Raw genomic sequence first — 24,370 nt, 5'->3', positions numbered from 1 at the left:
CCAATTTTAACCATCTTTTTCACGTTAGCTTCTCAAATATATTTGTGACCAATGTATTAATTTACATGAGCCCAGTAATGAACTACAAGTCAGTAACTCTTTCCCAAGAAAGATGCAAATTTACCTCATAACTTAAATTTCATTGAAAGGCATCATTTGAATCAAAGCTATCAGAGAAATTTCTCATTGTTACATCAGAAATGAAACTATCTTAATATTAAGCTTATATTGGTAATTATTTTCCCAAACTTTCAGTGTGGGAAAATGGGCTTTATGAGCACATATAAAGCTACCAAAAGGGAGTTATGCCTTGACTCCAAAATTTTAGGAGTCTTTTAGCTAAAAATCTGCTGAGGGGGTGTGTTACCACAGTGGAAATTACTAAAAACATTTGGAGCATATTTAGTGTAGGGTAAGTGATTTTGATATAGAAAAAAGTGATTGCTATTATGATATTAAATGATTTATTTCTTTACATTGTTCTTCTTTCTACCATTAAGTGGTACAACCTCCAACCATTACTCAACAGTCTCCAAAAGATTACATTATTGACCCACGGGAGAATATTGTAATCCAGTGTGAGGCCAAAGGGAAACCTCCTCCAAGGTGGGTGTGCTTTCTGCTCTTACAATACTGATAATAAGCATTGATATTCATGTTGAAGTTAGTTTCAGGTCCTGCATATTATTAAAGTATCATTTGTAGGTTCATTGTTTTGTCTCTCTGATTAATTAAATTCAGTTGGTTCTTCTTAAAAACCCAGATGGTTGCATTTCCGTACTGATACCTTTCTGTGATATGCTAAAAAATTGTGGGAAGATGTGGAAAGAGCCTTCTGATGGCTTTATGACATGGGCAAATTCCTTCTCTATGGGCCTCAGTTTACAGATAAATGTAAAATAAAGAAGTTGAACTTGACAACTTCTAAGATCTCTCCTAGCTCTCTACAAGTCTATAAAATAGCCCCAAGTGGTTTTCCAAACATGGCAGTGTTTAGCACTCAGGATTCTCCATAGGCACCTTGGCATGAGCACTGTACAGCCTTTTAGAGTTGGGAGAGATATTAGACATTATCTTGTCCAACCAGTATATCTTATAGATGGGGAACTGATGCCCATTAATGCTAGGTTAACCTATCCAAGGTCCCACAGCTCCTTAGTGGATGATCCGTAACCTGTCCAGTAATATATGAAAATTTTGGAGAGTTGGATTATTATTTTTGAGAGATAATGTGTATTTTTTTAAGTTATAAAGAAGAGAAATTTTCGGATTATTATTTTTGAGAGATAATGTGTATTTTTCTAAGTTATAAAGAAGGGAAATTTTCTCAATATTTTATTTCCAAGTTTGTCTATGATTAGCCTTATTAATCTATCACAGACTGGCACTGGAGAAAAAAATTACCAAAGTACATCAAAAACTTCCATCAAAGGTTGGCTTCAAAACAATCTCTTCTGTCATATTATTAGAAACCCTCGAGCACTCAGGCCCTAATGTGATGTCCTTTGATGACACCCCTTTTAGTTTAACATTTAATTAATACCTCCTGTAACTCTCTGTTAGGCAGGATTTCTCCACCTCAGCTCTATTGATATTTTGGGCTGGACAATTTTTTGCTGTGGAGACAAGAGCTTTCCTGTGCATTGTGGGATACTTTGCAGCATCCTTGGTCTCTACCTACAATAAGCCAGCAGCAGCCAACACCGCTGTCCCTTACCCTAGGAGTTGTGACAACTCCTGCTATAAGGATAAGCAGTGGGAAGGGAAATCCAGGAGGGCTTGGAAATCATGGGAAAGTTTAGAGATTCATGCTTTTGTTAAGAGCATGGCCATTGTTGATTTGTGACCAGTTATCAAGTATTTGATTACTTGGGCACTGGGACTTTTATTTAAGGCAGTCTTTTACATAAATAAAACTGAAAAAGAAGACTTTCAGTTGACAATTTGAAATACTTCCCAAGAAATTTATAAAAATCATCTCTAGAATTAAAAATTCTCAAAATATATTTGATATACAATGATCACTTTTAATAACCGACACTTAAAACACCATTGAACTCATGTTTCCTCTCCTCCCACCTCATACTTTGCATTTTGGTAACTTGACACTGGTCTGATCACTTTTAAACACACACATATATTAGTACTTGTGAAGGCCTTTCTTCTTACACTTCACCCCAGAGCAAATCTTTATAGGCAGGTTATCAATTCTATGAACAATGGAGTTTACAATAAAAATGCCAATAAAGCTCTAAGAGAGTGTGCCTCGGAGACCTACTTCCTATATTTTCTTTGAAAAATGACAGGCAATTTGTATGCATGATTTCTTTATTGAGTCAGATTTTGGTTAGTTCTAATGAAGACATGTACCTTAGTATGTATGGCCAGCACTTTTTTCTAAGTCATAATTCAATGCAACAGTTTAGGTGTGGAGCCTATTGCTCTTTTACTGAATACTAAAATCTAATCATTATTTAGAAATCCATAAAACTGCTAGGAATTTGTTAGGAAATAATCCTGTTTTTCTGGGCTGTAAACAAGCTTAATCCTTTATGCGTTGGGCAGTTTCTCCTGGACCCGAAATGGGACTCATTTCGACATAGATAAAGACCCTCTTGTCACCATGAAGTCTGGCTCGGGAACCCTCACAGTCAACATCATGAGCGAGGGGAAAGCAGAGACCTATGAAGGAGTTTATCAGTGTACAGCCAGGAACGAGCGTGGGGCTGCAATTTCTAATAACATTGTCATCCGTCCATCCAGTAAGTCGGACCTGTTCACCAAACAGGACCCTTTTTAAAGTATAGCTCCAACCCTAGCATCTAAATACCATTACAAGAAAGCAATGGCGTTGATTCCAATACTCTGAAAATCATCACCCCTTTCCACTTGACCTCAATTCCTCAGCGTAATGCTTTGCCAATCCAATATGTCTTTTGTACAAGTCCAGAATAAAACGCCAGGGGTAAGAAAAGCGTATTTTTCCTCAAAGTGATCTAATCATTAATTTCTCATGAATCTTATATATAAGCATACTCCAAACAGCCAGATGGAAATAAATTAGGTATGAAATGGGTAATTGAGGTCTAAGTGTTATTTCTTTAAATGTTTTTTTAATTGAAGTATGGTTGATGTACAATATTATAAAAGTTACAGGTGTACAATTTTTAAATATTATACTCCATTCATAGATATTATAAAATATTGGCTATATCCCCCATGTGGTACAATATATCCTTGTAGCTTATTTTTTTAACATCTTTATTGGAGTATAATTGCTTTACAATGGTGTGTTAGTTTCTACTTTATAACAAACGGAATCAGCTATACATATACATATATCCCCATATCTCCTCCTTCTTGCATGTCCATCCCACTCTCCTTATCCCACCCCTCTAGGTGGTCACAAAGCACCGAGCTGATCTCCCTGTGCTATGCAACTGCTTCCCACTAGCTATCTATTTTACATTTGGTAGTGTATATATGTCCATATATACACTACCACTCTCTCACTTTGTCCCAGCTTACCCGTCCCCCTCCCCGTGTCCTCAAGTCCATTCTCTAGTAGGTCTGCATCTTTATTCCCGTCTTGCCCCTAGGTTCTTCATGACCTTTTTTTTTTTTTAGATTCCATATATATGTGTCAGCGTACGGTATTTGTTTTTCTCTTTCGGACTTACTTCACTCTGTAGGACAGACTCTAGGTCCATCCACGTCACTACAAATAACTCAGTTTCATTTCCTTTTATGACTGAGTAATATTCCATTGTATATATGTGCCACATCTTCTTTACCCATTCATCTGTCGATGGACACTTAGGTTGCTTCCATGTCCTGGCTATTGTAAATAGAGCTGCAATGAATGTTGTGGTACATGACTCTTTTTGAATTACGGTTTTCTCAGGGTATATGCCCAGTGGGATTGCTGGGTCGTACAGTAGTTCTATTTTTAGTTTTTTAAGGAACCTCAATACCGTTCTCCATAGTGGCTGTATCAATTTACATTCCCACCAACAGTGCAAGAGGGTTCCCTTTTCTCCACACCCTTTCCAGCATTTATTGTTTGTAGATATTTTGATGATGCCCATTCTGACTGGTATAAGGTGATAACTCATTATAGTTTTGATTTACATTTCTCTAATGATTAGTGGTGTTGAGCATCCTTTCATATGTTTGTTGGCAATCTGTTTATCTTCTTTGGAGAAATGTCTATTTAGGTCTTCTGGCCATTTTTTGATTGGGTTGTTTGTTTTTATGATATGGAGATGAATAAATTTTGGAGATTAATCCTTTGTCAGTTGCTTCATTTGGAAATATTTTCTCCCATTCTGAGGGTTGTCTTTTCGTCTTGTTTATGGTTTCCTTTGCTGTGCAAAAGTTTTGAAGTTTCATTAGGTCCCATTTGTTTATTTTTGTTTTTATTTCCATTTCTCTAGGAGGTGGGTCAAAAAGGATCTTGCCGTGATTTATGTCATGGAGTGTTCTGCCTATGTTTTCCTCTAAGAGTTTGATAGTGTCTGGCCTTACATTTAGGTCTGTAATCCATTTTGAGTTTATTTTTATGTATGGTGTTAGGGAGTGTTCTAATTTCATTCTTTTACATGTACCTGTTCAGTTTTCCCAGACCACTTATTGAAGACTGTCTTTTCTCCATTGTATATTCTTGCCTCCTTTATCAAAAATGAGGTGACCATATGTGCGTGGCTTTATCTCTGGGCTTTCTATCCTGTTCCATTGATCTATATTTCTGTTTTTGTGCCAGTACCATACTGTTTTGATTACTGTAGCTTTGTAGTATAGTCTGAAGTCAGGGAGCCTGATTCCTCCAGCTCCATTTTTCTTTCTCAAATTGCTTTGGCTATTTGGGGTCTTTTGTGTTTCCATACAAATTGTGAGATTTTTTTATTTAGTTCTGAGGAAAATGCCATTGGTAGTTTGACAGGGATTGCATTGAATCTGTAGATTGCTTTGGGTAGTAGAGTCATTTTCACAATATTGATTCTTCCAATCCAAGAACATGTTATATCTCTCCATCTGTTTGTGTCATCTTTGATTTCTTTCATCAGTGTCTTATAGTTTTCTGCATACAGGTCTTTTGACTCCTTAGGTAGGTTTAATCCTAGGTATTTTATTCTTTTTGTTGCAGTGGTAAATGAGAGTGTTTCCTTAATTTCTCTTTCAGATTTTTCATCATTAGAGTATAGGAATGCCAGAGATTTCTGTGCATTAATTTTGTATCCTGCTACTTTACCAAATTCATTGATTAGCTCTAGCTCTAGTAGTTTTCTGGTAGCCTCTTTAGGATTCTCTGTGTATAGTACATGTCATCTACAAATGGTGACAGCTTTACTTCTTCTTTTCCGATTTGGATTCCTTTTATTTCTTTTTCTTCTCTGATTGTTGTGGCTAAAAGTTCCAAAACGTTGAATAATAGTGGTGAGAGCGGACAAAATTGTCTTGTTTCTGATCTTAGAAGAAATGGTTTCAGTTTTTCACCATTGAGAATGATGCTGGCTGTGGGTTTGTCATATATGGCCTTTATAATGTTGAGGTAAGTTCCCTCTCTGCCTACTTACTGGAGGGTTTTTATCATAAATGGGTGTTGAATTTTGTCAAAAGCTTTTTCTGCATCTATTGAGATGATCATATGGGTTTTCTCCTTCAATTTGTTAATATGGTTAAAACATTGATTGATTTGCATATATTGAAGAATCCTTGCATTCCTGGGATAAACCCCACTTGATCATGGTGTATGATCCTTTTAATGTGCTGTTGGATTCTGTTTGCTAGTATTTTGTTGAGGAGTTTTGCATCTATGTTCATCAGTGATATTGGCCTTTAGTATTCTTTTTTGTAGTATCTTTGTCTTGTTTTGGTATCAGGGTGATGGTGGCCTCTTAGAATGAGTTTGGGAGTGTTCCTCCCTCTGCTATATTTTAGAGGAGTTTGAGAAGGATAGGTAAATGTTTGATAGTATTCACCTGTGAAGCCATCTGGTCCTGGGCTTTTGTTTGTTAGAAGATTTTTAATCACAGTGTCTATTTCAGTGCATGTGATTCATCTGTTTATATTTCTGTTTCTTCCTGGTTCAGGCTTGGAAGGTTGTGCTTTTCTAAGAATTTGTCCATTTCTTCCAAGTTGTCCATTTTATTGGCATAGAGTTGTTTATAGTAATCTCTCATGATCCTTTGTATTTCTACAGTGTCAGTTGTTACTTCTCCTTTTTCATTTCTAATTCTATTGATTTGAGTCTCCTCCCTTTTTTTCTTGATGTGTCTGGCTAATGGTTTATCAATTTTGTTTATCTTCTCAAAGAACCAATTTTTAGTTTTATTGATCTTTGCTATCATTTCCTTCATTTCCTTTTCATTGATTTCTGATCTGACATTTATGATTTCTTTCCTTCTGCTAACTTTGGGGTATTATTCTTCTTCTTTCTCTAATTGCTTTAGGTGTAAGGTTATGTTGTTTATTTGAGATGCTTCTTGTTTCTTGAGGTAGGATTGTATTGCTATAAACTTCCCTCTTAGAATTGCTTTTGCTGCATCCCATAGATTTTGGTTCATCATGTTTTCATTGTCATGTGTTTCTAGGTATTTTTTGATTTCCTCTTTGATTTCTTCAGTGATCTCTTGGTTATTAAGTAGTGTATTGTTTAGCCTCCATGTGTTTGTATTTTTTACAGATTTTTTTCCTGTAGTTGATATCTAGTCTCATAGCATTATGGTCAGAAAAGATATTTGATACGATTTCAATTTTCTTAAATTTACCAAGACTTGATTTGTGACCTAAGATATGATCGATCCTGGAGAATGTTCCATGACCACTTGAGAACAAAGTGTATTCTGTTGTTTTTGGATGGAATGTCCTACAAATATCAATTAAGTCCATCTTATTTAATGTATCATTTAAACCTTGTGTTTCCTTATTTATTTTCATTTTGGATGATCTGTCCAAGGTGAAAGTGGGTTGTTAAAGTCCCCTACTATGATTGTGTTACTGTCGATTTCCCCTTTTATGGCTGTTAGCATTTGCCTTATGTATTGAGGTGCTCCTATGTTGGGTACATAAATATTTACAATTGTTACATCTTCTTCTTGGATTAATCCTATGATCATTATGTAGTGTCCTTCTTTGTCTCTTGTAATAGTCTTTACTTTAAAGTCTATTTTGTCTGATATGAGAATTGCTGCTCCAGCTTTCTTTTGATTTCCATTTGCATCAAATATCTTTTTCCAACCCCTCACTTTCAGTTTGTATGTGTCCCTAGGTCTGAAATGGGTCTCTTGTAGACAGCATATATACGGGTCTTGTTTTTGTATCCATTCAGCTATTCTATGTCTTTTGGTTGGAGCATTTAATCCATTTACATTTAAGGTAATCATCGATATGTATGTTCCTATTACCATTTTGTTAATTGTTTTGGGTTTGTTATTGTAGGTCTCTTCCTTTTCTTGTGTTTCCTGCCTAGAGAAGTTCCTTTAGCATTCGTTGTAAACCTGGTTTGGTGGTGCTGAATTCTCTTAGCTTTTGCTTGTCTCTAAAGGTATTAATTTCTCTGTCTAATCTGAATGAGATCCTTGCTGGGTAGAGTAATCTTGGTTGTAGTTTTTTCCCTTCCATCACTTTAAATATGTCTTGCCACTCCCTTCTGGCTTAAAGAGTTTCTGCTGAAAGATCAGCTGTTAACCTTATCGGGCTTCCCTTGTATGTTATTAGTTGTTTTTCCCTTGCTGCTTTTAATATTTTTTCTTTGTATTTAATTTTTGAGAGTTTGATTAATATGTGCCTTAGCGTGTTTCTTCTTGGATTTATCCTGTATGGCACTCTGCACTTCCTAGACTTGAATGACTATTTCCTTTCCCATATTAGGGAAGTTTTCAACTTTAATCTCTTCAAATATTTTCTCAGTCCCTTTCTTTTTCTCTTCTTCTTCTGGGACCCCTATAATTCGAATGTTGGTGGGTTTAGTGTTGTCCCAGAGGTCTCTAAAACTGTCCTCAATTCTTTTCATTCTTTTTCCTTTATTCTGCTCTGCAGTAGTTATTTCCACTATTTTTTCTTCCAGGTCACTTATCCGTTCTCCTGCGTCAGTTATTCTGCTATTGATTCATTCTAGAGAACTTTTAATTTCATTTATTGTGTTGTTCATCATTGTTTGTTTGCTCTTTAGTTCTTCTAGGTCCTTGTTAAACATTTCTTGTATTTTCTCCATTCTATTTCCAAGATTTTGAATCATCTTTACTGTCATTACTCTGAATTCTTTTTTGGGTCGACTGCCTATTTCCTCTTCATTTGTTTGGTCTGGTGGGTTTCTACCTTGCTTCTTCATCTGCTGTGTGTTTCTGTCTTCTCATTTTGCTTAACTTGGTGTTTTGGGGGGTCTCCTTTTCGTGGGCTGCAGGTTCGTAGTTCCTGTTGTTTTTGGTGTCTGCCCCCAGTGGCTAAGGTTGGTTCAGTGGGTTGTGTAGGCTTCCTGGTGGAGGGGACTAGTGCCGGTGTTCTGGTGGATGAGGCTGGATCTTGTCTTTCTGGTGGGCACAGCTGCATCCGGTGGTGTGTTTTGGGGTGTCTGTGACCTTATTATGATTTTAGGCAGCCTCTCTCCTAATGGGTGGGGTTGTGTTCCTTTCTTGCTAGTTGTTTGGCATAGGGTGTCCAGCACTGTAGCTTGCTGGTTGTTGAATGGAGCTGGGTCTTAGCGTTGAGATGGAGATCTCTGGGAGAGCTTTCGCCATTTGATATTATGTGGAGCCGGGAAATCTCTGGTGGACTAATGTCCTAAACTCGGCTCTCCCACCTCAGAGGCACAGGCCTGACACCCCGCCGGAGCACCAAGATCCTGTCAGCCACACAGCTTCTCCGGAGAGTCTCTGAAGACCTGGTGGGCTCAGGAGGCAGCTAGCGGCCCCTGCGAGGTCCTCCACGAGGGCTCCCTGGTCTCCAGAATCTGCTGGACCCCAAAGTAAGCGGCAACTAGAGAACGGGCAGACTGAGAGCCCCAGCGGCTGGCTGGGCCTGGGTGACCGCACGGAGGCTGCCACAGGATACCAGTGGTGACCTGCGGGCATGTGTGGCCTGGGCCACTGCCAAGGTCTCCTACGGCAGCAACCGCGAGATGGGTGGCACGGAAGCCACACTGGGGCCTATCCTTGTAGCTTATTTTATACATCAGAGTTTGTAGTTCTTAACTCCCTACCCCTATACTGCCCCTCCCCCTAGCCCTCTCCCCACTGGTAACTACTAGTATCTGTGAGTCTGCTTCTTTTTTGTTATATTCATTAGTTTGTTGTATTTTTTAGATTCCACATATAAGTGGTATCATACAGTATTTGTCTTTCTCTGTACAAAGAGACTTATTTCACTTATCATATGCCCTCCAAGTCCATCCATGTTGCTGCAAATGGCAAAATTTCATTCTTTTTTATGGCTGAGTAATATATTCCATTGTATATATGTACCACATCTTCTTTATCCATGCATCTGCCTGATGGACACTTAGGTTGTTGCTTCTGTGTCTTGGCTATTGTAAATAATGCTGCTATGAACATTGGGATGCATGTATTTCGTTAAACATTTTTGTTTCAAAATTTCACTGGAAATAGGGTGACCTCACTATCTTGATATTATTGTGGCTCTTTTTGCAATAGTCAGTACCCACATGCTCTCAACAACCCAAGAACATATATTTAAAGAACAGCAACCATTTGAAGTTCTTGTCATTTTTTAAAATGTTTATTATGTGTATAATATGTGTGCATTATAGAATAAATCAATTACAAATGAACAAAAAAGAAAGTTAAAAATTACTCACAAATCCTTTCATTCAGGGAAATTACTGTTCTTTCTATTTTTACCTAGGCAGATATGTATGTACATGTCGAAAACAAGCTCATTCTGAAGTACTATTTTATAACCCTTTCTGCCTTATCTAGATATCATGTATATTTTATATTAATCTTATAAATAACTATACTTATACAATGTCTAACACTGTATGATATTCAAAGGTGTACATGTACAATTATTTGTTTAACAAATCTTTTGACATAGAAATGTTTTTCATTCTTTCATGAAGGGCATGCTTGTAGCAAAATTAGTTTGTATCTTCTTAAGGATTTATTTAATATAAATTCTTAGACATGGAATTGCTGACTCAGAATTTATACTACTAATTTCATTTTTTAACACTGTATTTAAAATTTTCTTTGTCGTTACCTTAATGTATATAAATTTCCAGTTACTATTTCTCCAAAAGTTTGGTTTATATTTCTTTCTAGTGTTCTTTTTGTTTTCCAGTGCAGAAATAACTTAGAAGTTATTGTTTTATTTCATTAGGGTCACCATTGTGGACCAAAGAAAAACTTGAACGAATAACACTTAGAAATGGCCAGTCTTTGGTACTTCCCTGCAGACCCCCAGTTGGGTTACCACCACCTATAATATTCTGGATGGATAATTGTAAGTTTTAAAAATAAGAACTTTCTTTCTTCAAGAGTCTTATGATTATTGGCTGTCCCAATCAATTATTACCTCTTGTGATTCATAAGATGTTTATAAAATGTCTTAGAGATTCTCAGGAAAATAAATCACATATCCTTTCATTCAGTCACTTTATTTTATTGAACACCTACTATGTACCAGGCACCTCTCTAAATAAACCAAACAAAGGTCCTGCTCTCACTGAATTTATATTCTATGCAATGAGAATAAAAGCGGGGAGAGAAGGAAGCAGAGAATAAATCCATTTAGAAAATATGTGTCAGTTGGCAGTAAGTGCTGTGAAGAAAAATAAGCAGAGTTTTGAGCAGAAACTTACAGGAGTGAAAGAGCAAGCAGGCCCTTAAATATCTGGGTGGAAAGAGAAAAACCAGTGTAAGCCCCAAGAGCAGCAGCATCCCTGGTGTGTGTAAAATCAACAGGGAGGCCAGTGTGCCCGGGCTGACTGACCCAAGGGCAACAGTGAGAGAAAAGGTCAAGAAAGTCCAGGGGCTCCAGTGCAAAGGACTTTGGCTTTTGCTTTCAGTGAAGTAGGGAGACATTGAAGGAGTGGCTTCACCTGAATCAAAACAAAGAGTAAGAACCTCACTTTGGTTCATGTGTGGAGAACAAAGAGGACGAACGGGAGAGGAGGGCGTTCTGTTAGGAGGCCAGTGCTGTGATCTGGGCAAGACTTGATGGGGACATGGACTTGGGTAGTGGCAGTCAAGTAAGTAAGAAGTGGTCAGATTCCAGGGACTTCCCTGGTGGTCCAGTGGTTAAGATCGCATGCTTCCAACGCAGGGGGTGTGGGTTTGACCTCTGGTCAGGGAACTAAGATCCCACTTGCCACGTGGCCATAAAAAAAAAAAAAGAAAGAAAGGAAGGGAGGGAGGCAGGGAGAGAGGAAGGAAGAAATGGTCAGATTCCAGATATAATTTGAAGGTAGGTCCTCCAGGATTTATTGGGGTCAGGGCTGGAGGCATGAGAGAGAGGAATCAAAGGTAACCCCAAAGTCTAAGACTGAACAATTAGTAAAATGGCATTGCCATTTCCTGAAACACCAGAAGCCCATCAAGGGAAGGAAATCAAGCTGTTCAGGATGTGTTACGTCTTTTCTTTCAGTTTCGTTCTTTTATCTCCAACAACAGCTAATTTTTTTTAATTTAATTTTTTACTTTATATTGGAGTACAGTTGATTCACCATGCTGTGTTAGTTTCAGGTGTACAGCAAAAGTGATTCAGTTATACATATACACATATCCATTCTTTTTTTTTTTTTTGTGGTACGTGGGCCTCTCACTGTTGTGGCCTCTCCCGTTGTGGAGCACAGGCTCCGGACGCGCAGGCTCAGCGGCCATGGCTCACGGGCCCAGCCGCTCCGCGGCATGTGGGATCTTCCCAGACCGGAGCAAGAACCCGCGTTCTCTGCATCGGCAGGCGGACTCTCAACCACTGCGCCACCAGGGAAGCCCCATATATCCATTCTTTTTCAGATTCTTTTCCCATATAGGTTATTACAGAATATTGAGCATAGTTCCCTGCACCATACAGTAGATGCTTATTGATTATCTATTTTATATATAGTAGTAACAACAGCTAATATTGATTGGGCATTTACTAAGTGCCTGTCCCTTTGCTAAAGACTTTACATAAGTTATCTCATCCATTTTCTACAACAGTCCCAGGAAGCATCTCGGATGACCCTTACCACTTTTTAGATGAGGAAACCGAGGCACAGAGAATTGAAGTCATTCATTAGGCAGTTTAACACCTGTTCACCCCATCCCTATCCTTAGGGAATTGTTTGTTGCTGTGCTCTCCCATCCTTTCACACCTCCCCTTAGCATGTTACGTTGGAGACTAGGAACCAGGGTTTGGGATGTGAGAGGCTTGTGAGGCGTCCTTGTGGAGGTCTCCAGCAGGAATCAGAGCTACAGCTACATGAGTCCAAGGAAGATTCTGGGCTCTTGCCGACAATGTGTGAATGTTAGTGCTGCAGAGATGCTCTGTAGAGCCGGGGGCTGGAGGAGAGGACGAAGGGAGGGAGTGCAGGTGCTGAAGAGCAAAGCCTGGGGACTGAGACCAGGAGCCTCCAGGGGCCAAGAACTTAGGGAGCAAAGGAAAGTAGATGAGAAGGAGCAGTCACTTAGGTAAGAAGAAAACAAAAAGAGAGGGCATCCCCAGGACGAGGGGAAGAAAAAGTGTCAGGAAGACAGAATATCAGCTGGTTCAAATACTGCTGAGAGATCAATTTCCAATCTGACTGAGAAATGAGGATTACATTTGGCAACACGGTGGTCGCTGTTGACCTTGACAAGAGTCCTTTGGGTAGAATGGTGGGAATGGTCGCAAAATATTTGTAGGGAATATACTCTGTTCTCAGTGACATGATTTCCTGTGAAATCACCAGCTGTGCACATTACTGAAGATAAAATTTAGCTCTCACAGCTCATTTCCAGTTTTGACTGTTCTGTAGCAAAGCACTCAGAGAAAGTATCACAAAGAAATGGAAAATAAATATATAAATGAGTAAAAGGGCGAAGATGTTTTTCCTATGATCACGTAACAGCTTTTACAGATTTTGAAAGAATAAGTAACAAATCAAATGTAAATGAGCGGGTTATGTGGTCGAGAATAACAGTATCCAGATGTACTGCCAAAATGAGGCCCAGGGCTTCCCTGGTGGCGCAGTGGTTGAGAGTCCGCCTGCCAATGCAGGGGACGCGGGTTTGTGCCCCGGTCCGGGAGGATCCCACATGCCGTGGGGCGGCTGGGCCCGTGAGCCATGGCCGTTGAGCCTGCGCGTCCAGAGCCTGTGCTCTGCAGTGGGAGAGGCCACAACAGTGAGAGGCCCGCATACCACAAAAAAAAAAAAAAAAAAATGAGGCCCAGTATTTGGTTCTTGGTTCTTACTCAGAATTGATGACTTTTCCACTTAATAAAGAGGCATATACCTGTAAAGTCTCAGAATCATCTGAATATGTACACATTGCACTGCTGGCCATGTCATTTACATACATTTTAGGCTGTAGGCAAAGCATCTGGACCTTTCAAGTGAAATTTCATCTGGATATGAGAAAAAATTCAGATCTCTGTAGCATTCTTCTGGCAAGATGACCTTATCATGGTATTCCTACCTGCATACATTTTTGTCCCCAATGTAATGCCAAGGAACTCATTGGGCAAAGTGCTACCATCCTCATAAAATGGCATTCCCTTTCATTTGATCTCCCAACACCGGTCCATAATAAAATACAGCGGGAGAAATGGAAGAGAATAAATGTGTCCCTATCTTTAACTCTTTGTATTCATGACATAAATGTACATTATTTTTCTGAGTTATTTTTTAAAACAACCCTTTCCCTGGTTAATGGCTTCAAACCATGAATTTACAACCGCCAACCAAACCCCCATCTTGACCTAGAACTTGACTAACATGGCTAACCAGCATCCTTTCAAGGTCTGGCTCCACATTTCCCTGCCTTTTCCTGCCCAAGGGAGCTGCAGGCTTTTCCCCATAATTTTGCATTTCATGACATTTTAGATAGGGCACCTGCTGCTGTAGGAGCATAGCTGCTTGACTCAGACTCGAGAAATCCTCCGGGAGACATGACATCTGGCCCCAGGCAACTAGGAGGTACAATTTTTCCTAGTTCTCTCACTTCAGAGCTGAAGAACTCTCCCAGTGAACTGAGTCAGAAGCTTCCTGAGTCATGCTAGCCAGCCAAGTGTAAGTTCACACATAGATCATTGGTCCCATCTCCCTGAGTTCTTCATCGCCTTAGAAAATCTCCCCTCCACGCCTGAGGCTAGACTGTTCCTTGGGCCCGAGGAGAAGTTGGTTGTTAAATGTGAAACTGGAAAGTCAGAATGCTGATGGTTATTCATTTCATTATGGAGCTTCTGTGAGGGGCCAGGTGCATTTTTAGGGCTACAGCAGTAGATGAAGCAGATGACGGTCTCCGTCCTTCTGGAACTTAAATTCTAGTGCGGGGAGACAGGCTATAAGCCATACACATGACAGGTGAAGTACATTGTCTGTTAGAAGGTGATAGGTAACACAGAAAAGAAAAAGTAGAGGAGGTGAGGGAGGTTGGGTGTGGGGGGCCTCTGAGCGGCACGTCTGCAGCATTACACCCTGTTTTTAATTGCCTGTTTGCTGCCTGATTCTCCAGTTAGATCCCAAGCTCAGGGCAGGGAACCGGGTCCGCCTGACACCTTGCCCAGGACCTAGCTCATCACAGTTAGGTGCTGTCACAGTATAAGGTGTCTGACTGTGTATGTACCGCAATAGATGCAACCCATGTTAACATCCTTACAAGCTTCCATAATGCACTTTCTGAGACACGTGTGTATCTATGATTAACAATTAGGGATTAACTTAAATGTTAGGAAAAGTCATGCAAACTCTTTCTGTAAAACATTTTTTGGTTTATGCTTGCTTCATGAAACCCTTCACTGGACAACTCTAATCTCACCTCTACCCCCACTCCAGAGAAATTAGGGTCTGGCAGGTACAATTGGAGTTTTAATACATGTGTCTTTTTTTTTTTAACAGTTATTTGCTTTTACTCAAAGATCTTTATAGAGAAAAAAAAACATTCAAGTGAAGTTCACAGAACTAGTTATTAGTAGATATGTTTATCTCACTAATTTGGAAAGTAGCTACTTTGTGATGGAATGATCTAGATGTCTCTCTGCCTTTCTCCAGCCTTTCAAAGACTTCCACAGAGTGAGAGAGTTTCCCAGGGTCTGAATGGAGACCTTTATTTTTCCAATGTGCTCCCAGAGGATACCCGGGAAGACTACATCTGTTACGCACGATTTAATCACACTCAAACCATACAGCAGAAGCAACCTATTTCTGTGAAGGTGATTTCAGGTAAGAGTTCAGTTTCCAGAAACTCTCTTGCCATGATGTTTACAAATGTGTGCAAATGTATTAATTATTAAATCCTACTAGCTTTGAAGTAAACAGGTTCACTGATCAGGAAAGTACCTGTGAACAGTCACTAAAGTGTTGGCATATGTATCAATATTATAAGGAGCTTGCCTACCTTAAATACTGTATCTTACAGTTTTTGCTGTGATTACCATTACTGTTGCCATGGTAACTTCCTGAATTTACTTAGTGTTCTGAGCATTTGTGAGTGCTTTATGCTCCACGATGCCTTTAATTGGGAGTCCTGCTGCTTCAGTTATATATTCACATACTACTGGTTGGGGGTGGCTGAGTGAATTAATGAAATAGTTCTATACAATGTAAAGCAGTGTTTTTACTTGGTAGGGATGGTGCTCGGTCAGCATAGGTATATATGTTTGCTTTTGTTGCCCAATACTTTTTTTTTTACAATCCCCTCCCCCTACTTTTTGCATTCTTCATAATATTCTGTTTATTTCAGTGGATGAATTGAATGACACTATAGCTGCTAATTTGAGTGACACTGAGTTTTATGGTGGTGAGTTATGGTGATTGTAACTGATGTTTCTCCTTCATTGTAGAATTTAGTTCACTAACTTCACCTCCATGGCTGTTTAACCTTATTCCTTTGTGAAATTCCTAGTTCCATGTTTAATACCACTAAAATCAATGTATGTTTCATATGAAGTTTAGCTCTGAGCTTTCAAACATGTCACTAAAACATGTTCCATGTTCTATGTGTAATAATGAAAGTTACTATAACTGTTTTCATGTAAAGAACCATTCCACAAGATTTGGAAAAAAATCTTTCGTGTATGTTCAGAATTACATTTTTCATTTTTTGTCTGGCTCATAAACTTTTCTCATGAATTAAATAAGAGTTGGCAAGGTGCATTAACCTGCTAAAATACTAACATCAAAGTCTTAGTACACTTTTGCAGTTAATGTTAAGTGGATTTTGATCGTAAATCATCGTATTTCCATCTGTTTTCACCTGACCTTATCAACGTCATATAATTAGCAATAGTATTTCTCTTAGTTTTGTTTAAAATCGAGTGACTGTCTTCAGTGGAAGTAATCTTTTTAAAAATAGAGGATTTAACTTCATTCTTTTAAAAAGAAAAGAATTTGATTTCCTTAACGGAAATATGGCTCTCAGGTATAGAGTCTGTGTGTGAAAATTATGGGTTCTGGATATGGGGTCCTCTTAATTATCTATAAGGCAGAATTTCTGCTGTATTAATTTTTTACCTTTGAGATATGAAGTAAAAAACATTAAGGTACTACCAATGACCAGAGTAAACAGATCACAACTCCTGCCTTATTTTATTTTATTTTATCGTACCTTATTTCATTTTATCTTATTTTATTTTATGTTAAAATCCCCCTGAAAAATATGGGCCTCAAAATCATTCCCAAAGTGATTTCAGAGGGGTAAAATCTAAGGAAAACTCTAATTTATCTCCAGTAATACCTTCTCTGGTGTTCAGTCTTTTCTTCTGAGAAATGAGAAGAATTCATATGTTCCTTTTTCAGTTTTTATGAGCATCAAGTAGCTAATATATTAAAGTGTTGAACACTGTAAAGGGCTCTTAGAACCTCAAGATGGTATGATTTTGACTTTAAGTTTTTCTGAGAGACCATCAGAAGATAAGGCCACATTTAGGCAAGGACTACATAAAACATGAAGGTAGTCTGTAGGTATCTTCCTGAGATTTCTGACTTGAGCCCTTTTTTATGTTTTTGTCGAGGAAACCAATTTCATTTGCTTTAAGTCCACCCTTAATTTATGGCACACAATTTGCCATACCTCTGCAGTCACTTTCTAGTTGTGTTTTATTTTGTTTTGTTTTCCATAAACTTTGCAGTTTTGATATGTTAGATGTCCATCACGATTTATCTTCACGGTTAATCAATGGAACTGACTATAATGTTGTCCCTAGGGTAAAGCAAAATACCCCTTCCATCATCATATCTTCCAGAAGGTAGACAGCTCATTTTCACTTTGACGTGCGCACTCATCTTAAGAGCTGGATAGTTTGATAACATGACTTTCCTCTCTATGTCTACGTTTTGAAAATTTGCCAACTCGCCAAAAATTCATAGGACCCTAACCCAAATTAGGGAAATGTACAAGAGGAAAAAAGTTCTTATTATTAGTGCTTGTGCAACCAAAATAGTTTCTACTTCCGGCTGAGTGAGTGATGGCTATTTGCAAGGCAAAGAGTGTGTATGTGTTAGTTTAACACACTTCACAATCAAATGCTAAATGGATTTGCAAAGGGATTAGATTCTTAGACAGTGAACTGGGCTTCTGGAAATCCGTGTTCATACCTCTGAATGCATATTGATTTTCTTGTTCGCAGCTAAATCACATAGAGAGAGGCCACCAACATTTTTAACTCCAGAAGGCAATGCAAGCCGCAAAGAGGAATTACGAGGAAATGTCCTTTCACTTGAGTGCATTGCAGAAGGGCTGTGAGTTAACTCTGTCTGTCTTGATGTCCACTTCTTATGTAAACATAGTAGATTGGTAGAGAGGCATTAATATCATAACAAGAGTCATTGTCTTATGTTGATTCCATTAAGCATCAAGAAAAATGTGATAATTCCTTCCAAAACAGGCCATATAAATTTCATGTTATTAACATATTTTGTTAATAGTGTTCCTTTTGAGATACGTATCAGTAATCACCTTCTGACTGCTCTGATTATAAATCAGGTGATTATTTTGCTACTGTTGTCTAACAAAGCATCTCAAAACTTAGCTGCTTAAAACCAATAGCTGTTTATCACTGATCATTTGTCTGCAGGTCTGCAGGGCAGTTGTGCTGTAACAGGCTAGATCCGACTGATTTCAGTTGACCCTGTTTGTGCATCTGCTGGGTGGCTCGGCTCTGGGTTCACAGCTCTGGGTCTGCTGGCTATGAGCAGGGCAACGGAGCTCTTGACCATGAGTTTCTCACATCCCTCTAGCAATCTTGCCCTGGCTTGTTCTCCTAACAGCAGAGGCAAACGTGGCCTCAGGACCTAACCTCCTACCTGGCACACTGTCCCAACCCCTGCTTCCTAGTGACCAGTCACCAGCCCAGCTTCTTTGCAGATGTCTCATCTGTGCAGACCGCAAACCTGACACCACCCCCAGAACGCATGTGCCCTTGACAGGAGTCCCATATTAGGAAAACGTTCAAGGCAAGCATCTCTATATAGTTCCCTCTTATGCCTGGCACAGAGCAAGTACTACTGATAAGGCACAGTTGCTGAAAACATTGATTGGAATCTCGGAAACATGTTGTGATCACGTGTTATGATCTGTGCTGTCCTTGGCCTGGTGACTCAAAGTCCACATTCCTTCCTAGAATCCCAGAATTGGCCTCCAGGAATAATTTTACCTCCGGAGGCACATGGAGGCCTCTGCTGGCCGTGTCAGGAAATCACACTACTCACAATTCAGTTCCTCAGATAGATCTGTTCAATTATTTTTATTCAACCAAACAAATGAAAACAATTCTACAATCCATTAATCCCACTTGCATTTCTAATGATAAATACATTGTGATCTTCCTGAGGGCATGGACCATTCTGTTTTTTATCTTTATCTTCCCAACACACAACTCAGTGCTTGGTCTATAATTTAGTCTCAATAAATGTATTGGATGAATCTTTATTTTACCCTCATGAAAACCTTCTCAAGTCACCAGATCAAAACAAGCATCATTATGTGCATTAAGGCAACAGAGAAACCTGAGGCCCGAAAGGGTCAGGGAGCCAAGATCAGAGAGCAATTTAGGGATAAGGCTGGGATTTTGAAGCAGACCTTTTAACTCTAAGCCTATGTCTGGCTTTTCATCTGCCTCTATAGTTCATGATTTAATAAGAAACATAGGTGAGAAATGGTATGAGTAGCACATGAGTTGGGCCTACTTCTGTCAATTGGTATTTTAAAATATCACTAATAATGAAACTAAAGTAAGAGCACGACTCCTCTAATCACTTCATTCAGATCCTCAGATAGCCTGTTATAAGATAGGGAGGTACTTCCATTTGATATGGAAATGTGTGAAAAGTTCATGGGCACAAATATGTATATCAGCTCTTTCTCTGGCATTTTTAACTCTAGCCGATAAAAAAATTATAACTCGGTGTCATGAATTTCACGGTCATTCTTTTGATTGACATAGTCCCTTCATGCAGAATTTTCCGAGAGTGCCTCACTGATCAGAACTTGGAAGAAAATAATTAGGTCCCTTCAGTCAAATAAGTCTTTCTGCCATTCTCACCAGATTCCTGAAGTCCAAGTTCACGGTGTGCCATAAATTAGCACACTTCTGCTTGCATGAAAATGGTAACTTACAGACTGAAATGTAAGGTTTTGAGCATGACTTATACAAGTGTGGTGCTAGTTAAAATCTCTATGTATTCCTCATGATCTTTATGTTTGTGACAAGCTCGCATGAAAATCACCCTCAAAAGCAGGTGAACTTCTTTTCTTATAATGTTATTGTTTATTCATCTTATCAGGCCTACCCCAATTATTTACTGGATAAAAGAAGATGGAACACTCCCCATCAACCGGACATTTTATAGGAACTTTAAGAAAACTCTGCAGATTGTTCAGGTTACAGAAGCAGACTCTGGGAATTACCAGTGTATAGCCAAAAATGCACTAGGAGCCATCCATCATGTCATTTCTGTCACAGTTAAAGGTATATCATTGTCTAAAATACATGGCTCTTGCCTCCCTTGAGAATCCCTGAGTCTTCAATCAAAATGCCTTTGATTAGATTCAATAACAATATAATTTATATCAACATACGTGGCACCTTGAATCTCTTCTCATTGCTACTTATAGTGCATCTAAATCAGGTTAAAAATTCACTCCCTCAGATCTTCCTTGCAGAGGATTCCAATTAATAAGTGTAGAAAGAATGAAAGAAATAGGAAATCACAGTTAGAATCCCAAGTTATAACTGCTGTAGGCAAGAGCTAGTGATGAATGCTAAAATTACGGGATGGAACTTTAAGGAGAAACAGGATATTTGCATAGCCTCAAAGTGTTTCTTCTCCCCTCACCCCCCAAAAATTAATTACTGAGGTAGGTTTAATATATGTCCACAAATTCTTTACTCCTCGTGCCTTAAGGAGATGGAGCTTAATTGTCCTCCCCTTGAGTGAGGGCTGGACTTATTGCTTCTAACGACTAGAAAATGGAAAGCAGGAAAATAATAACTTTACAGTGGAGAAACCTGGCAGACATCACTCTAACCAAGTGATGCAGGTTAATATAACCACTCATAAGCCATGTCAATATCATGTACTCCCAGATATGATGGCCGTCTACAACAGCGGTTACCAGTGGGGAGAGGCAGTAAAGGGGTGGGGGTTAAGAGGTACAAACTATGATGTTTAAAATAAGCTACAAGGATCTGTTGTACAACACGGGGGATATAGCCAATATTTGATAATAACTGTAAATGGAGTATAACCTTTTTTTAAAAAAAAGTAATTATGATGATACTGATGGCGGTGGTTGGATGGTGATTATAATCTAAAAATTCAGGAGTTCTTCACTCAGAAATCACTAAATTTGACCTTAGATGGAAAAGCTTTTGTTCACTTAAAACCTTCCCATTGATCTGTAGGAGAATTCAGTAGTCACTGTTAGAAACAGTCTCTAGGAATGAGAGCATGTTGAAAATGTTTCACAAAATATTTTAGTTACAGATAAGAAGTAGAGAACATACCTTACGAGAAATACGAAGATTAATCAATTTAGTAAGCTTGATTTATCCCTGAAAGAATTCAGTTGGCTAGTTCTCCTTTGTAAATCTGGAAGGATGTTCAAGGAAGAAACTCTTCTTGAAAAAAAAAGAGATGGTAGAGAACTTATTTATAGTGTTGGGCTAGTAATTAACATTGATATGTAACACTTATGGCTAACACTGACATATATTCACTTTTCTCCATTTCTGTCCTGATAATGATGAAAAGAGGATGTTCCTTATTACAAAAAGTAACCAAAAAGCTCTTGATTATTTAGAAAAAAAAAAAGATGTTCTACAAAATAACTGACTAGTTGTCTTTAAAAGTCTCAGATTCATGAAAAACAAGGAAAGAGCAAGAAACTTCCAGATCGGAGGAAACTAAATAAGAAGGTGTGACAGTTAAACGCAATGTGGTGTCCAGGACAGGGTCCTGAGACAGAAATAAGACATTAGGGGAAAAACTGGGGAAATCCTCATACAGTGTGTGGTTGAGCTGATGGTATCCAATGTTAATTTCTTGTTTTGGTATCTGTTCCATGGTTTTGTAAGAAAGCTGGTGAAGGGCTTATAAGAACATTCTATACTAACTTGGCAGCTTTTCAAAAATGCAAAGCTTTAAAAACTGCTTTCCAATTTTATAATTATATGTATTCTACAGGGCTCAGATTTATAATTGTATGTATTCTACAGGGCTCAGATTTTAAATTCATGCTTCTTAGCCCTATCTGTACCTGTAAATTCCTCTACAACGTTAGAGAAATCTGTTACCTCTTCGATGTCTGATTAACGTAATGTAAAACAAGATGACGATATTTGAATCAAAAGGCTTTAGAAATAATACATAGATGTCACTGAGTCTTCTTAAACATTCTTCTGAAAATCTGAAGTGTTCTTTGAAGCATAAATCTATTCACTCTAAAAAAATGAAACTAACAAATGTTTTGCAAAATACTTATTTTTATTAAGATAGTTCAGTATACTAAGTTTGCTAGAATAACGTATTTGATTCAATTTTTTGTGGGTTTTTTTCCTTTCCTCACAAAGCGGCTCCATACTGGATCATAGCACCTCAAAATCTTGTGCTGTCCCCAGGAGAGGATGGAACCCTGATCTGCAGAGCTAATGGCAACCCCAAACCCAGAATTAGCTGGTTATTGAATGGAGTCCCGATAGAAAGTAAGTTTCCTTGAGTGGCTTCAATTGCAGTATATTTTTGGAGCGTAGTGACATCTCCACAGGGTACAAATGGTGATAAGATAACTTGGCTTAAGGAAGGAAGCCATATATAAGTTAAACAGAGGCACGAAATTACCTTTAGATTTTAATTTTTCTACCTTTAGATATAATATATTATGACTGAATTGTTTATGCTATTTTTTTTTCTTTTTTGGCTGCGTTGGGTCTTCATTGCTACACGCAGGCTTTCTCTAGTTGTGGCGAGCGGCGGCTTCTCTTTGTTACGAGGCACGGGCTCTAGGCATGTGGGCTTCAGTAGTTGTGGCAGGTGGGCTAAGTAGTTGTGGTGCACAGGCTTAGTTGCTCTCTGGCATGTGGGATCTTCCTGGACCAGGGCTCAAACCCGTGTCCCCTGCATTGGCAGGTGGATTCTTAACCACTGCACCACCAGGGAAGTCCCGTTTATGCTATTAACATAACGGTATGTGCTGGTTGGAACTTGGCAATATTTCCTCTGTTTTTTACATGGATCATAGGAAGAGTGACAGGGTGAGAAATAAACATCACTGAAAAGTTCAGATTATCTTCTTTGTTCAAAATGTCAAGTGATTTGTGGAAACATCGCAGGAGTTGGAGGAGATGGGTGGGGAGGCTAGGAATAGAGACAGTGAATATGACAAGAATAAGGAATACAACTGTCTTAATTTAAAGAGGTTTTCATTCCTAAGTAGAGCCCAGATGTTCCCACGTTCTCCAGTCTTGAAAGGTCACCATCCCATTTAATACCCAAAGAAGAACACATCCTCTGACCCCAGTCCTCTGCTGGGTGCTCCATCTTTGACCAGTTTTCCCTCCCTCCGTATTGCTGAGATCATCCTTGAGCGATACCTACATGGTCCTAGCTGCCAAGTGTCACCTCTTCTGTCACCTTTACTGGACCACTCCAGCTGTCTCTCAGCCAGTTTGTCCAGGCTGCCCCCTGCTGCCAGGAACAGTTCCCCAAAGTGTAACCACAGGCTTTCCATCAATCTTCTAAATCACAACAAAGACCAGTTTTACAAAACTTGGTTAAAGGCTTGAGCATAATATAAGGGAATTATAGCAAAGAAAACTTAAAACGGATATTGTGTCTTTCTGCTCCCGGATTCCTAAGCCCATGGCCATTCACAGGAAGCGTGCTGCCTTTCCTGTTTCTTGACCCCGCTCACCACCAGCTGCTACCAAGAGGTGAATCTTTGGACATTTTCCTCTTCTTGAAGTTCAGACCTTCTCTTAGACCCAGAGAGAGAGAGAGAAAGAGAGAGAGAGAGAGAGAGAGAGAGAGAGAGAGAGAGAGAGAGAGAGAGAGAGAGAGAGAGAGAGAGAGAACCGGTTTCTGTTTAAAACCCAGCCTCAGGTTCACTCTCCCAGTCAGTAGCATAACAATCTGCAAAGATATTCTTTACCCCCAATAAAGAAAACCTTCAGGATTATGATGCAGAGCAGCTTAGCTCCACATTTTGCCTCCAAGCCAGAATCAAAAATTGGTTCCTGGGCTTCCCTGGTGGTGCAGTGGTTGAGAGTCTGCCTGCCGATGCAGGGGACACGGGTTCGTGCCCCAGTCCTGGAAGATCCTACATGCCGCGGAGCGGCTGGGCCCGTGAGCCATGGCCGCTGAGCCTGTGCGTCCGGAGCCTGTGCTCTGCAACGGGAGAGGCCACAGCGGTGAGAGGCCTGCGTACCACAAACAAAAAAAAAAAATTGGTTCCACTCTTACATACCCAAAAGGTCCATTAAACTGGCTTTCCTGAAATAGTCTTCACCCTGAGATGGACCTGAAAGCTGCTGGCAGATTTTAAATGACACACGTCCCTTCCTCTCACCATCAAGGTCTTACCACTGCAAGTCTAGAGGGAGTGAGAGACCCGGTTCCATGAGTGTTTATTAGGAGTTTGTGTCACACAATACAGTCCTTATGGGATCCTCAGAAACAGACAGCCTATGTTTACTGTAAAAGGAAATATGTTCCTGGGAGAACACAGACACT

At 39.2% G+C, this 24,370-nt stretch overlaps 1 protein-coding gene across 19 annotated transcripts in view; it reads left to right on the top strand.

The window, feature by feature from the left end:
- Positions 1-24,370, top strand: part of NRCAM (neuronal cell adhesion molecule) — an 88,545-nt gene that overhangs the window by 4,636 nt on the left and 59,539 nt on the right. For 10 of the 19 annotated variants that reach the window (XM_060108708.1, XM_060108696.1, XM_060108690.1 and 7 more), the window contains 8 exons: positions 501-606; positions 2,566-2,762; positions 10,339-10,461; positions 15,194-15,364; positions 15,885-15,941; positions 17,770-17,881; positions 19,925-20,109; positions 22,213-22,344. In XM_060108708.1, coding sequence (XP_059964691.1) covers positions 501-606; positions 2,566-2,762; positions 10,339-10,461; positions 15,194-15,364; positions 15,885-15,941; positions 17,770-17,881; positions 19,925-20,109; positions 22,213-22,344 — 1,083 coding nt within the window. The remainder of the gene's footprint in view (positions 1-500; positions 607-2,565; positions 2,763-10,338; positions 10,462-15,193; positions 15,365-15,884; positions 15,942-17,769; positions 17,882-19,924; positions 20,110-22,212; positions 22,345-24,370) is intronic. The other 9 variants (XM_060108703.1, XM_060108707.1, XM_060108704.1 and 6 more) reach the window with 2 other exon arrangements.

The sequence above is a fragment of the Mesoplodon densirostris genome, chromosome 9 (genome assembly GCF_025265405.1).
Source record: "Mesoplodon densirostris isolate mMesDen1 chromosome 9, mMesDen1 primary haplotype, whole genome shotgun sequence".
In the NCBI taxonomy this organism is placed as follows: domain Eukaryota; kingdom Metazoa; phylum Chordata; class Mammalia; order Artiodactyla; family Ziphiidae; genus Mesoplodon; species Mesoplodon densirostris.
Note: the sequence above shows the minus strand (reverse complement) of the source record. Positions and strands in the feature narration are given on the sequence as shown.